This window comes from Vigna angularis, chromosome 11 (assembly GCF_016808095.1).
Source record: "Vigna angularis cultivar LongXiaoDou No.4 chromosome 11, ASM1680809v1, whole genome shotgun sequence".
NCBI classification, from domain to species: Eukaryota; Viridiplantae; Streptophyta; class Magnoliopsida; order Fabales; family Fabaceae; genus Vigna; species Vigna angularis.
Genome location: NC_068980.1, coordinates 25687251 through 25701785, shown reverse-complemented (window position 1 = coordinate 25701785; position 14535 = coordinate 25687251). Strand labels below are relative to the sequence as shown.

Sequence of the window (14535 nt, the reverse complement as noted above, 5' to 3'; positions counted from 1 at the left end):
GACTGATGTGCTAGAAAAAGTGGGAAAGCATGAACAGTATAATGGAAAACGAAGCATGTGTTGGAGTAAACTAAAAACATAGTTAGTGATTTAAAAGCTATGAAACCAATGAACTTCTTTGACTCCAAAATAACAGTGCATTTGATATTTTGTTTGATCAGACAAAACCCCAGAAAGTGAGAATGGTGGAATGAACAGTGTGTATGAGTATGCGTGCAAATGTAAGAAACACTAAACACGCCCAACCAAGCAAATGTTGGACGTAGCTAGGTTACTATATAAAATAATATCTATCTATCGTTTATTGAAGCAAGAGAATAAGAAAAAAGTAAAAAAAAAAAAAAAGAGAATGTTCTCTCTCTATATCTATCTATCTATCTCCTCCATCTTTCACGTACATGTATGTCTGCATGATCATTGGATCTGTAAGTGTTTCATTTCAACAACCTTTTTCATTTAAGACAAAGGTAAACTGAACTTAGGTTGTGTTTTGTTTTACTTGTATGTAAATAAGAGAAGGTTTACTTAAGAGGGCTTGAAGAGATTCAAATGCTGTGAATAGAAAAAAAAAGTAAGATTAGAAAGAGGAGGCACTAATAATGAAAGAGCTAAGATATCTGACAGAGACTGATGATTATTTATTAAACTGATAAAGGTTTCTTAGCGTTGTTAAAGACAACATACGTGTACGTAGGTGGTGGTGCAAACATCTCTATCTCTTGGGGAGACAACCAGCAATTGTCTTATCAATGACTCTATCTTTGGCTTTCCCACAAGCTTTTTTAACTTCTCTTATTGGCTTGCAGGGGGTAATTTCTTCACTGTTTTGTACTTCAACACATTCCTTTGCTTCCATCTTTTTAGTTCTTTTACCTTAATTTTACCCATATTGTTTTCTCTCCCTCTCACCCTCAAAACACTTTTGCTTGATCCAGTCTGACAGGTACAGACATGATTGAAATATAGTCTGTGATTAACGTTTTTGTTTCTATTATTGAAGGAAAGAGTAGTTCTTGTTCATTCAAAAGTTAATCTAACACTAAAAATACACCATGTACTTAAATTTCTTATAAAGTATAATTAAGAAAGAAAGGGTGGTGTTAGTACTTTTTTTCTATTCACTAAGAGAAGAATGAGACGACCAGGACAAAGACTATAACAAGTTGATTTGAATCCCTTATTGCTCTTTCTCTCTCTTCACATGCTGCAATATATTTATACACAACTCTTATAGCTACTGGCCAAAGATCAGAAAAACCATCAGTGCCTTCACTATGACAGATCCTCACTCCAATTTATACGCTGGAACCTTCAACTTCATGCCCCTTTATTCTCACCGTTCTTCTTTCACTTCTCAACCAAACCATTTCTCTTCCTATTCATACTCAAACATAACTAACACCACCAACACCTTCTCCAATATTGTTCAATCAGAAACCTCCTCTTCATCTTGTGCAGCTCCTCCTTCTCCTCCTCTCAGAGAGGCCCTTCCTCTCATAAGTCTCATAAAGCACAAGGAGAATGAACCCTCCAACGCTGGCTGCGAAGCTGAAGAGGAAGGGCACAAGAAAGGAGACATGGATGAGACCCTTTTGACTGAAGATGGTGATGATGAAACTGTGGCAGTAGCACTGCACATAGGTCTTCCTAGCGTGGATTCTTCTGATCTTCTGGGATCGGGGAAGATCTCAGCTTGTGCACAAATGGGTGAGAAAGGGGAAGTGAGTGTGGTTTCTGGACACCCTTTGGATAGATTAAACAAGGTTCAGTATTGGATTCCCACCCCTTCCCAGATTCTCATTGGCCCTACTCAGTTTTTATGTTCTGTGTGCTCCAAGAGTTTCAACAGATATAATAATCTTCAGGTATGCAATATGCTAATATTTTTTTCCTTGTACTCTTTATATATACATAATTATTAGATAAAATCCGGTTAATTTAGTTACAGTGTTTTTTCTCTTTCATGTAAAGTCTCTAAGTTTCGATCTTTTCTTTATATACATATGATTCCTGCTGTGTTTCATCTTTTTGGTTTGTTATCCACCCTTTCTGCATGCTGTTCTGATCTTTTTCGATCTTATCTATATCTATCTATCCATATCTATATATGTATATGTGTGTGTATACGTGATTAAGTATTTGGTATTGGAGATACTAGAATGATGAAATTTGTTGTCTCAAAACATTAAGCATTTTTGAAACATATATTGTTCCTGGTACTTCTATGTCGCCTAGAATTTATGATATTACGCTGAGGAGGACTGAGAATAAGTCGAAAGTGAGACAAATCATGAAGTTACTAATGCCATCGTCTTCTGGATATATTCTTTTGCAACAGCTGATCTCGCTCCAGTTGTTTAAAACACAGTAAAAATTTCAAAGCCATGTCTATGACAAGATTCATATACATGGAATCACATTGGATCTCACTACCGTTCGATGTAATAAGACAAACCATGTTAAAATATGTGCTTGTAACTTGAAAGTTCCTCTAGTTGCAGCGCTGTAAGCCATGTATATGATGTAATTTGTGCGCTGTGCATGGAAACTTGAAACGTGATAATTTAACCTCACTCACTATTTGCCTTGTTTTGCCTGTTGATTTACTATAGTATTGTACCTTGTGATTAGGCAAATTATACAAGTTAATTGTACAAAACTTTCTGAACACAGCCTCCATTTCTCTTTCTATGGTAAGAAATCGGTTAAATTTGATAACTGATAAAGACAGAAGAAGGAGAAAGATCTTGAAATAAAAAAGGTTGTCTTTCTCTATGTTTTCATGGTTTTGCAGATGCATATGTGGGGACATGGATCTCAATACAGAAAGGGGCCTGATTCTCTAAAAGGAACACAACCATCAGCAATGCTAAGGCTTCCATGTTTTTGTTGTGCACCAGGTTGCAAGCACAACATTGACCACCCAAGAGCAAGGCCTCTGAAGGATTTCAGAACCCTTCAAACACATTACAAGAGAAAACATGGTATTAAACCCTACATGTGCAGAAAATGTGACAAAACATTTGCAGTGAAGGGTGATTGGCGGACACATGAGAAGAACTGTGGCAAAATATGGTACTGTTTATGTGGGTCTGATTTCAAACACAAAAGATCTCTAAAAGATCACATAAAGGCCTTTGGCCATGGTCATGGAGCTGTTGATATTGATTGCATGCAGGAAGATGAAGCTGCATCCGAAGTTGAACATGATGGAGATAGCTCAATGTGAAATTAATGAGATGGATAAAGAAAATTTAAGTAACTTTTCATGTAGTTAATTTCACATACAAAGCTTGCAATACAATGTAAAATGTGTATGTTTGTGTATACCTCTTGTTTTTTTAACAGTTGCCATATCAGACAATATTTTTGAGAAAAGAGATAAAAGTAAAAAAAATAAAATCTAGAAAGCTTCAAATATATTTAATATTTTTAAATATTAATTTAACACTTGTTGACTGCATTAAACTCTTATTAGAAATAAGCAAGAATACCAAGAAGGGTGATGATGGTTTTATTGTAAATGGCATCATTGCTTATTAAAAAATGGAGGAATTGTTTATTCCATGTTTGTATTGTCATCAATGTATGATGTACTTGCTTATTAATTTTTTTTTTGTATTTCCTTCAATGTTATTAGTTTAGTTTTCTGTTTTATTAAATTAAAATTATATTATTTATATTTTAGCTTGACTGGTAAAACAAATAGAAGATTATTGACTGAAAAGTGTAACATCCCAAAATATAGTAATAACCATAAATTAGAATTAATTACATTTCATAATTAAACAGTGCAGTCTTTACACTAAGATCAGAGTTCAAAAACCAAGAGGCTTAAGTACAAAGTTTTACTACAGTACAACAGAAATAAGAGTCCGGGACGAACGGTTTTACAAAATCAAATAACCGAACGTTCCAATATTAAAACTAAACAACTAAAGTCTAAACAAACGAACGCGCTAGGGCTCGGCCTTGACTTCCACGTCTACGAGGTTCGCATCTTCCAAATTTTCTTCTTCCAGTGCCTCTTCAAGTAACGCACTTCCATCTGCTCACATCCACACGGATGATCATTGCAAAGACAAGACGGACGTACAGGGACGAGAGACAACACAAGGAAAAACGAAGGGTAAGCTTATGTAATTTAATTCATACATCAACATAAACATTTAACATTTCAAACACACCAGAATATTTCAACATGAATAATCATCCAAAAACTATCACTAGACGGACCGTCCGGACTGTATGAATCTGTGTATGAATCTGTGTAGTTGTTGCTAAGTTTTCAGCCATTACTAGAAAAATTAAATTTGGGTATAAAATTTGTCGTCTATGAACTTCATACTTGGCATTTTGGAAAAATTGTTTTAAGGAAAGTAATGTAGAAAGTGTGAGAGTCCAAAAATTTAGTGTTATGAGGGGGACAGATGTCTCAAAATAAAGAGACCAAGCGTTGCATGAGCATATAAATAGAAAATTTAAACAAAGATGGTCTCATTATTTTCAGACTCTATATATCTCTAAAACAGAATCATCTACCTTTCCTCTTCCTTCTCTCTAAAAATTCTCACTTCTTCTTCATCTGATCATCAACCAGACCGTGGCTGAGCCTTCCTGGTGTCAAGAGCTTTCCTTTGCACCGATCAAGTTGTTGTTTTGAGTTGGTAAGTTCAATTCCTTTGTCTTTTTGAAAAATCCTGCATTTCCTGTCACATGCAAGCCTTGTGCGGTCTTGCATGTGTTCATCAGCCTTTCATTCTGATTCTGTTTCTGTTTCTGGTTCGGTGGTCGGTTTCCTTTCACCGATCCAAAATCTGTAGACTGTCTTGGTATCACTTGCGGTTTAGTAAAACTGTGGAGAAGTTTAAATTTGTCAAGTTGCTTTGAGGTAAGGGAAACTATTTAATTTAATTGATTTGGTTATGATATATGAGAATGATGGTTGTTGTGGTTGTATGTATGTGAAAATGGAACGTTTGTATGTTCGGTATTGTTTTGTGAACTGTTAATTGCTGTGGCCATGTTTGATTTCGGTTCTGAAAAATTATAGTTACTATGCCGAGTGAATTGTAAGAAAGTAGTGAAAAGGGGGAAATTGTATCAGGAGTGGTTTTGGTATGTAAGGATAATCTAGGTAAGTTGTTTAGGGACTATTAGAACCCTTAAGTCCTTCTAAAATGTGTAAATAGTAGGAAAACATATTTTTGGTCTTTGAGTAGTGGATTATGCAGAATTTGAAGTGAAATCTGGTATGAGACTCTTTGGAATGATGTTAGAAAGATTTAGGTACTCTTGGAAGGTGTAAATGTGTATATGATTCGTGTTTGGAAGATTAGAAGTTTGGAAAAATGTTTAGTTTTGGTAAAATTTGATGTGTTCATAATTATGCATAAGTTTCTGCAGAATTATGCAGAAAACTGAGGGTTCGCTGTTGACCGCTCGGTCATCAAGGTGGATTTGTCGGTGTTGTGTTTGGTTGTTCGGCCTTGTCCTACGCTCGGTCATTAACTGGGTTCGCTGTCTTTGGAGTCCTCCCAGTTCATGACCCTTCGGCCTTAGTAGCGCTCGGTCTCGGTAGTGCTTGTTTTGTACTAGCACTCGGTCTCGGTAGTGCTTGTTCTGTACTAGCGCTCGGTATCGGTAGTACTTGTTCTGTACTAGCGCTCAGTATCGGTAGTTCTCGGTCTTGTACTAGCACTCGGACTTGGTAGTGTTCGGTCTTGCACTAGTACTCGATTTGGTATTGGTGTTCGATCTTAACTACGTTCGGCCTGTGATGAGTCTTACCTGTTAATGAGGTCTCTCTTAGTGGTCGATCATAAATAGTGTACGGCCACTCCTTCAGTCTTATCTGTTATGAACCGTTCGGTTTTGTCCTTTGGGAAGTGAGAAACCGTTCGGTCTCCACCAGTCTCAGAGTGTTCGGTCTAAGCCGATAGTGTTCGACATAAGATAAAAACGTTCGGTTTAACTCTAGTTTTCGGTTGTTCTAGTATTCGGCCCTAAAATTGTGTTCTGCTCATGCTTGAGTCTTACTCTTAAATGACCGTTCGGTCATGTTAGTATGTAGGGAGAGTTTCTCCCATTTAGTCTTGTTAATAGGTTAGGTTGATCTTTTTAGTTCGGTCGTGTTCAAGAATGATGGTTATTTTACTGATCAGTTTGATTATACTTAAATGTGATGGATGAGGAAGTATGTTGGTATTGAAGTATGGTATGATAATTCTAATGTAATGTGAAGGTATGATGAGATACTTATAATATGGATATGAAAGAGTATTCCAGGGAGGAATATCTCATGGTTGGTTATTGGAATGGTAAAGTATGAATGTGGACAAAGCTTAGCTAGCGTTTATCCTAATATTTCGTGATTGCTCATTCTCACGTAAAGAAGAGTAACTCATGTGTGGGAATGGCAGGAGGTCCTAGACCATAAGGTGAACTTGGGCGGAACGGACTAACCTTGGGTGGCAACTGTTGAGGGTATCCCAGCTATTACATCACCCGGGTGCAAAATCGTTGTAGCTACACAGAATTCATACAGTCCGAACAGTCAGAGTAAAGTGGTTGGTCATTGCATGCATTGTTGTATGATTATGGTTGGAAATGTATGATTGGTTGTTGCATGATTAATCTATTGAAAATCTCAGAATTGTGTGAATTATATGTTTTACTGAATTAATTAAATTACATAAGCTTACCCTACTTTCCTGTCTTGTCATGTTATTCGTTCGGTCGTCCTTGTCATTGCAATGATCACCCTGTGGGTGTGAGCAGAAGATATTGAGGGTTCTCTGGAGCATGCACTGGCTGGAGAGGATGATTTCTGCTAAGAGTAAGATCGTTCGGTCTTGTGTTTGTTTTCGCAATTAGTACATGACCGTTCGATGTAATACACTGTTTGTACGACCGTTCGGTCGATACACCTCTTGTATGACCGATCGGTCTGCTTTTATAATTTGTATTAGTGTAGGTTTCTTTAAAGTTTTAATTTATGGTTATTTTAGGATAACTATAAGTTAGCTTTATTTCCTGTAACTGTTCTATCTTATTGTAAATGTAAGAACTCTTAAGTATAATTTACAGCTATATTTTTGGGATGTTAGATAAAAGTCCTATAGGGAAATCGAGACTAAAAAACTCCAACTCAAAAAATTTAAATTTCAATAAGTTTTTATTTTATTTTAAATTAATTTCATTATATCCTATCATTTTATATAATTTTTACAATTTTATTTTAATGATAATTTTTTATAAAATTAACATTTTTATAATTTTGTATCTGTACTTCAATTCTTTTATAACTTAAAAATTAATTTAATGTTGATAATATTAAGATATGTTATTAATATTTATTGGATATTGTACCCGAGAAAGTGCAGCCACTGAAGAAGCCCATCGTAGCCAGAGCAACACTGAAGCAGAAAGAGCTAAGAGATGCAGAGAGGGAACATGCTAAGGTAAGAGTAAATTGAAGATTTCATTTTATTGATTATTCAAATATCAATGTACAAAAGAAAATCACTATCTTAAGTTTCCGAAAACCAAGCAAAAGGGAAAAACAAATTACTGCGTGCAAGCAGTAATATTCCAACTAACTTAACCACTCTGCAACCTCTCTCAAGGTGAATGGTGTATATTTTACCAACCTTTTATACATTGATGCGAAATATTCTATATCTCTCGTTTAACATCAAAATAAAAAAGCATTCACGTTAAAAATTTGTTCAAAGCATAAAAAAATTCATGAAAAACTCACAAAGTTTAGATTAAAATTCAAAATTTAAGTATATAAAATATTTTTACAAAATTAAAAAAAACGCAAAAATAAATTGACAAAAAATAAAAAACGTTTTTTTTTTCAAAATCTAGAAGAAAAAATCAGTTATGTGGATTACCAAATTTTTTTCTATCCCAAATCAATATATAATAATATCAAATCTATATAGAACAAAAGTTATAATATTTAAAGAGATGCACTTTCCAAATAATTTTAAACTTCATACAAAATCAAAATAAATACTTTGAAATCTTTTTTCCTAAAAAAGGGACTCCAAGAAGTGGTCAAACAAATTTTTAACAAAAAAATAATAACTATAACTATAAAAACCAAAAATTACAAGTAAATAGTCACTATACACTACTCATTATTACAGTACTAGTCCTATAATATCACTACTAATATACATATTAAGGATTGACAAAATGACAGGCTAATGGTGCATACAAATTTGTACTAACCACATTCCTACGATTTTTTTATTTTTCAAGTTTTTATTTGTGATAGCTTTAGTTACAAATTTGAAAATAAAGTCTAGATATATTAAATGTCAAAACTGAACTACATTGGTTGGTTTTTAGGTTTTGGTAAAACTATAAAAATAAATAATTTATTAAAAAAAACAAAGGAGAAGAATTTTCAATTAATATTGACCAATTAATACGTTAATAAACTTTTCTTGTTATGACGGCCGTATTTAGACAAACATCAAAAATCGAAAATAACATACTTTCAAAACTCGTTTTTTTGTAATAATGATACTTTAATATCACTGTAGTATGATAAATAGTGAATTAAAGTTTATTTTTATATTGGGTTGTATGATTTTTTAAATAAATACATGCATTATAATTTATATATTAAATTTTTTATATTTGTTGTAGTGGATTTTTATGTGGGCGTAGATTAAAGCTCGTTCATGTTAAACTTCTTTATATGGTTATTATTTTTGTTCTTCTATTTACCTTCTATTAATTCCAACATTTATAATTGTTCTCTGTTTTGGATGTTTCGATGTTGTTTGTGTGGTGGACGTTTATGAGTTAATTCGTGAACTATTCCACAACAAATAAACCATCAATGTGACAAGTGATTGCTATAATGATGCTGATATTAAAAATAAGCTTTAATCCTTTTCGACATCCCTATTTATGTACCAATGTCTCAATTGGGTCCTCATTTTTTAAAGTGTATCAAAATGGTCCCTAATTTTGAAAATTGATATCAATTGAGTCCTTTCCGTTAAGTTGGCTGGACGGCGTTAAAAAAATTGATGAGTGGATGCTGAGATGACGAACGAACGCTCGTCCACCAGCGAACGAATGCTCGTCCACCAGCGAACGAACGCTCGTCCATCAGCGAACGAACGCTCGTCGACCACCGAACGAACGGTCGTCCAGTGTGGAACGAACGGTCGTCCAGCAGTAAGAGGTCGACGAGCGTTCGTTCGCTGGTCGACGAGCGTTCGTTCGCTGGTGGACGAGCATTCGTTCGTCATCTCAGCATCCACTCATCAATTTTTTTAACGCCGTCCAGCCAACTTAACGGAAAGGACTCAATTGATATCAATTTTCAAAATTAGGGACCATTTTGATACACTTTACAAAACGAGGACCCAATTGAGACATTCGTACATAAATAGGGATGTCGAAAAGGATTAAACCTAAAAATAATTATCATAAAAGTGTAATTGACCAACTATAATTTATCTATTACGCGTGGATATATGAATATATGGTAGAAAATAAAATTTTCCAAAACTGAAATTCCTACAAGTATCAAGCTGAAGCCAATTGTTCAGGAATAACAAGCATCTTCACACGAAGTAAAAGTTTCTAATCTATGTTATATTGTGGTCATGCAAGTAAGGGATATAAAAAAACATCTCCAAGATATTATAAAAACTCCTAAAATTGAATTTTTCATGAAAAGTCAAGAAACATCAGAAATTGAGGTTTGAGTTTTTGAGCAATAAACAACCAGAAGCATAGTATACTCACAGATTCTTGTAAATCAAAACCACCCATACCAAAAATTCAAGCATGATGACTAGCAGTAAATATCCCAAAATCATCAAACCAAACCATCCTCTGCATAGAACAGATAATAATTACAACTCCAGAGGAATATTTCAAATTCCAGCTCTTTTCATCCCCTACCCGGAATTTCATTAGTTAGAGTTCTAGTTTACAAATCATAAATTAAATTTTCCATGCCAAAATATTCTGAAAGCCCCAAATTCTCAATTTTCCATGAGAAGTCCAACAACGTCAATGAACGTTTTAAGCTAAGAACAAGCAGAAAAACACTCACAAATTCAACCAAAAACCACGCAAAAACTTAGACTTGCAAACAGCTACTTCAATTTTCCCAACACACCTCGTTTTAGACACTGATGCTTTGAAGCCAATCCCACCAAAAATCCAAGAAACATGACAGATAGTAAAATTTTCAAATTTATCAAAAGATCATCTCATCCTCATAATATACAATCATTCATCATTTGATTACCTCTACCAAATGCTTAACTCCAAAATCAAACTAAAAAGACCCCACAGTCTTGAAAGACTCATGAACATGCCTCAACATGTCCTTATCTCTATTCCACTCTGGAGTGGGGGCATTGACAAAATGGGCATAGAGCTTGTTCTTGGCACAAGTCACTGAGATCAAGCTATGAGTGCCAACCCCATCAATCTCATACACATAATACAGTTGCCCCTTATCATCCTTCACCTCCTCCGAGCTCAAGCTATCAGCATTGGCTATCAGGTCCTGCAAATCCACATCAGAGAGTGCCAAGTTGTTCAAAATCACATCTTTTGGTGCAAGTTGGCGAAACCCTGCCAAAAAAGTGAGGTACTCTTTCTCTGCCTTCTTCTTCGGGTTGTAGAACTCACTGTCCGTTCCATTAGTACCTATAATCCACAAACACTGTCCTTTTATCACATTCCATACTTATCCAATACAATAATACTTTAGAGATCTCACGTCTACTCAACTAGATATAACACCAATTCATAGTATATGAATAGGTATAATTCATCATATTTTTCATTCTCAAATAAATTGACAGCTTCTCATGCATTCAGAGACCAAATAGATCATTTATCAAATTCCAATTGTTAACTAATAAGCATAACTCTATTAATTAATCACATTCCTTTTGTTAAATCATGTGTGAAGATCAAATGGAAGAAATTTTACTTTTTGGTTCATAATGGTTCCATATTTCTATATCATATGTCTAGGGTTTGATGCTTAATGCATAGCAGACATCATATAGACAGACAGATGGAACAAATTTTAGTACCCTTTTCGACCTTAGACACCAACCGTTCCTTCCAGCCAACAGGCACGTCATAGACATACTCAGCAGAGTCCTTCTTGTTGGAGTTTCCGCCGTAGCCGCCGTAGTTGGCGGCGCTGGCGGCAGTGCCGTAGTAGACTTGGTAGGAGGGGGACTCTTGCGCCAGGGAAGGCAGTGGTGCGGTGGTTAGAATGGCGGCGATGGTGGCGGCGGCAGTTAAGTTAGTTAAGGGCTGTTTGAAGGGGAGAAGGAACTTGCATGGGGAGGGTGGGGTGGTGGTTGTGGTGGTGGAGGAGAGAATGGCCGATGGGGGTGAGAACATGGTGGTGGTGGTGGTTGCCATGGTGTGGTGGATATGTGGATGTGGAAGTGATGATTTTGTGTGCTATTGATGTCCATTGAAACATGAAACTCTGTTGCGCATGTTTTTCTTATCCACAGGATAGACCAATTACGTGGAAGGTGGCACCAATAGGAGTGTGCCATGTAGAGGAATCTAAATCATAAAGAGAAATTATGTATTTACAACAAAATTTGACACAATTTTTATGGGATGTTACATTATTGTTATTGGTATCAAAGCCTAGCCTCTCCCAGTACAGTGTGGTTCGAGGACGAACCAGACGGAAGCTGGTGGGCATGTGACACCCGGGCACTGAGACGAGGGCGGGGAGTGTCGCCGGTGCAAGAGGCATGGTGCAGGGGGCACAGACAAGGAGCGGCTCCTGGCAGGCTTCGAGTGAAAGGGGTACATGGACGAATCGAACATACACCGGAATGAGAGGGATCTGGAGACTATATAGGTATGGGACTATACAGTTGAAGGATAGCTTAAAGGGATTGATTTGGCTACTCATATCACCAAATGCATTTGTTTTTCGGTAGCCTGACTCATAAGAACTCCATGGTTAAGCGTGCTTAGCCTGGAGTAATTCTAGGATGGGTGACCTTCTGGGAAGTTTTCCTAGAAAGTGTGCGAGTGAGGACAAAGCACACTGGTGGTGATCTGTGGGGGCAGGAGTGGACCTTGGAGAGTTTTCTGCAGCACCACCCAGCCAAGTTCAATGGGAAAGGTTTACCGGACGAGGCTGATCAGTGGTTGAGAGACTTAGAGAGAATTGCTTGGCATTCACGGAGTATCTGCTTACCGGGGAAGCAAGCCACTGGTGGGCGAGCATGAAAGCTATTTTAACGGACGCTCACAGTCCCATCACTTGGGCAGTTTTCAGGAGCAAATTCTATGAAGAATACTTCCCAGACAGCGTTCGTTACGCCAAGGAAGTTGAGTTCCTTCAATTGATACAAGGAGGGAAGTCTGTGTTGGAGTATACCAACACGTTCAAGCATTTATTGAGGTTCAACACTATGGCTACCAACGAAGAATGGCAGTGTAGGAAGTTTGAGAATGGGCTGAGGAGTGATCTGAAGGTGTTGATATCTAGCCTATGTATCCGGTCATTCCCTTCAATGGTGGAGAGGGCCAAGGTATTAGAGAAGAATGTGGCTGAAGTGGAACAATAGAAGAAGCAACAAGCAGCCAGGGGATCGATTCTATCAAGAACAAATCTGAATCGGAATAGGACGCCGTACACTCGTCCAGCACAATCAAGTGGTTCTCAGGTGATGGTGGTTGCTGGACAGTCTGGACAGTAGGGGGCGATCAAATGTTTTCAGTTATCATCAGTACATGCTTACTATAGGGACAGTCTTGCTGTGTGTTGTTTGATTCGGGGGCAACACATTCCTTCATCTCGAAGGCGTGCGTTGAGAAACTGGGATTGGCAGAGAGTGAAATGCAGTTCGACTTGGTGGTGTCAACCCCAGCGGCTGGTGAGGTTAGGACGTCTACCGTCTGTATTAGATGTCCTATAGAGGTCGAGGGGCGTAGTTATAAGGTCAACTTAATCTGTTTGCCTCTGAAAGAGTTGGAAGTTATTTTAGGAATGGATTGGTTAGCCACCAATCGCATTCTAATAGATTGTGGTGAGAAGAAGTTGGTCTTCCCTGATGAAGAAGAAGAAGTGTTATCAGTGACGCTCGGTCAACTGAAGGAAGATATCATGGAGGGCGCCAGCTGCTTTTTGATAATGACGCATTCAGATGAAGAGTTTGAAGGTGTCAGCTGGGAACGATCGTCCAGTAATCAGTTGAGTGGAGGACGAGGTAATAGAGGAATTTCCTGAAGTCTTTCCAGAAGAAATACCTGGACTACCTCTTATTCGCGAAGTTGAGTTCACGATCGACTTAGTGTCAACGGCGGCACCCATCTCTGTCCAACCGTACCGAATGTCACCAGCTGAGTTGGTTGAGCTTAAGGAGCAAATTGAAGATCTGATGGACAAGCAATTTATCAGGCCGAGCGTATCACCCTGGGGAGCACCTGTTCTTTTGGTGAAGAAGAAAGATGGCAGCTCTCGGCTTTGCATTGATTACAGAAAATTAAACAAGCTGACCATTAAGAACAAGTATCCACTGCCTAGGATAGATGATTTGTTGGATTAACTGAATGGGGCCACAGTATTCTCGAAGATTGATCTGCGCTCAGGGTACCACCAGATTCGGGTTAAAGAAGAAGACATCCAGAAGACTGCTTTCAGATCTCGTTACGGACACTACGAGTATGTAGTGATGCCGTTCGGTGTGAAGAACGCACCAGCAATCTTTATGGATTAAATGAATCGTATATTCAGGCCATACCTGGACAAGTTCGTAGTGGTCTTCATTGACGACATCCTCATCTACTCCAAGAGCCATAAAGAACATGAGGAACACTTGAGGGTCGTACTTGGCGTCTTGAAGGAAAAGGAACTGTACGCCAAGTTATCAAAGTGTGAATTTTGGATGAAGAGCGTGCAGTTCTTGGGGCACGTTGTGTCGGCTGAAGGGATCTCGGTAGACCCGGCAAAAGTACGAGCAGTTTTGGAATGGGCGAGTCCGCGTTCGGTCACGGAGGTACGGAGTTTCGTTGGTCTTGCGGGCTACTATAGGCGCTTCATCGAAGGATTTTCTAAGATAGTAGCACCGCTGACGCAGCTTACGCGCAAGGATCACCCGTTCGCTTGGACTGATCGGTGTGAAGCGAGCTTCTAGGAGTTGAAGGAGAAGTTGACGAGCGCCCCAGTGTTAGTCATCCCTGACACGGCCAGACCCTTTGAAGTATACTGTGATGCGTCTCATCAAGGGTTGGGCTGCGTTCTTATGCAAGAGAAGAGGGCTGTCGCGTACGCTTCTTGGCAGTTGAAAGTACACGAGAGGAATTATCCAACGTACGACCTAGAGTTGGCAGCGGTCGTCTTTGCTCTGAAGATTTGGAGACACTACTTGTATGGATCTACTTTCCAAGTCTTCAGTGATCACAAGAGTCTTAAGTATCTCTTTGATCAAAAAGAATTAAACATGAGGCAACGACGTTGGTTGGAGTTTTTAAAAGATTATGAATTTG

At 37.8% G+C, this 14535-nt stretch overlaps 2 protein-coding genes across 2 annotated transcripts; one reads left to right on the top strand and one right to left on the bottom strand.

The window, feature by feature from the left end:
* The first annotated feature begins 1182 nt into the window (after positions 1-1182).
* On the top strand, positions 1183-3327 carry LOC108333501 (zinc finger protein WIP2). Its single transcript, XM_017568967.2, has 2 exons — positions 1183-1865; positions 2795-3327. The coding sequence occupies exons 1-2, from the start codon at positions 1275-1277 to the stop codon at positions 3227-3229; spliced, it is 1026 nt and encodes a 341-aa protein (XP_017424456.1). The 5' UTR covers positions 1183-1274; the 3' UTR covers positions 3230-3327.
* A 6894-nt stretch (positions 3328-10221) lies between these two features.
* Positions 10222-11503, bottom strand: LOC108333333 (thylakoid lumenal 19 kDa protein, chloroplastic). The gene is made up of 2 exons (XM_017568746.2): positions 11097-11503; positions 10222-10701 (listed from the first exon to the last, which is right to left on the bottom strand). Exons 1-2 carry the CDS (start codon positions 11434-11436, stop codon positions 10325-10327), a joined length of 717 nt encoding a protein of 238 aa, XP_017424235.1. The 5' UTR covers positions 11437-11503; the 3' UTR covers positions 10222-10324.
* Positions 11504-14535: the final 3032 nt, after the last annotated feature.

What these genes read in the sequence shown, in the direction of transcription:
- LOC108333333 (XM_017568746.2), bottom strand. Translation starts at nt 11,436, where the DNA reads ATGGCAACCACCACCACCACCATGTTCTCACCCCCATCGGCCATTCTC. An exon ending in GGTGTCTAAGGTCGAAAAGG is followed by an intron (nt 10,702 to 11,096) that starts GTACTAAAATTT and finishes TGTGGATTATAG; the next exon opens with GTACTAATGGAACGGACAGT.
- LOC108333501 (XM_017568967.2), top strand. Translation starts at nt 1,275, where the DNA reads ATGACAGATCCTCACTCCAATTTATACGCTGGAACCTTCAACTTCATG. An exon ending in ACAGATATAATAATCTTCAG is followed by an intron (nt 1,866 to 2,794) that starts GTATGCAATATG and finishes ATGGTTTTGCAG; the next exon opens with ATGCATATGTGGGGACATGG.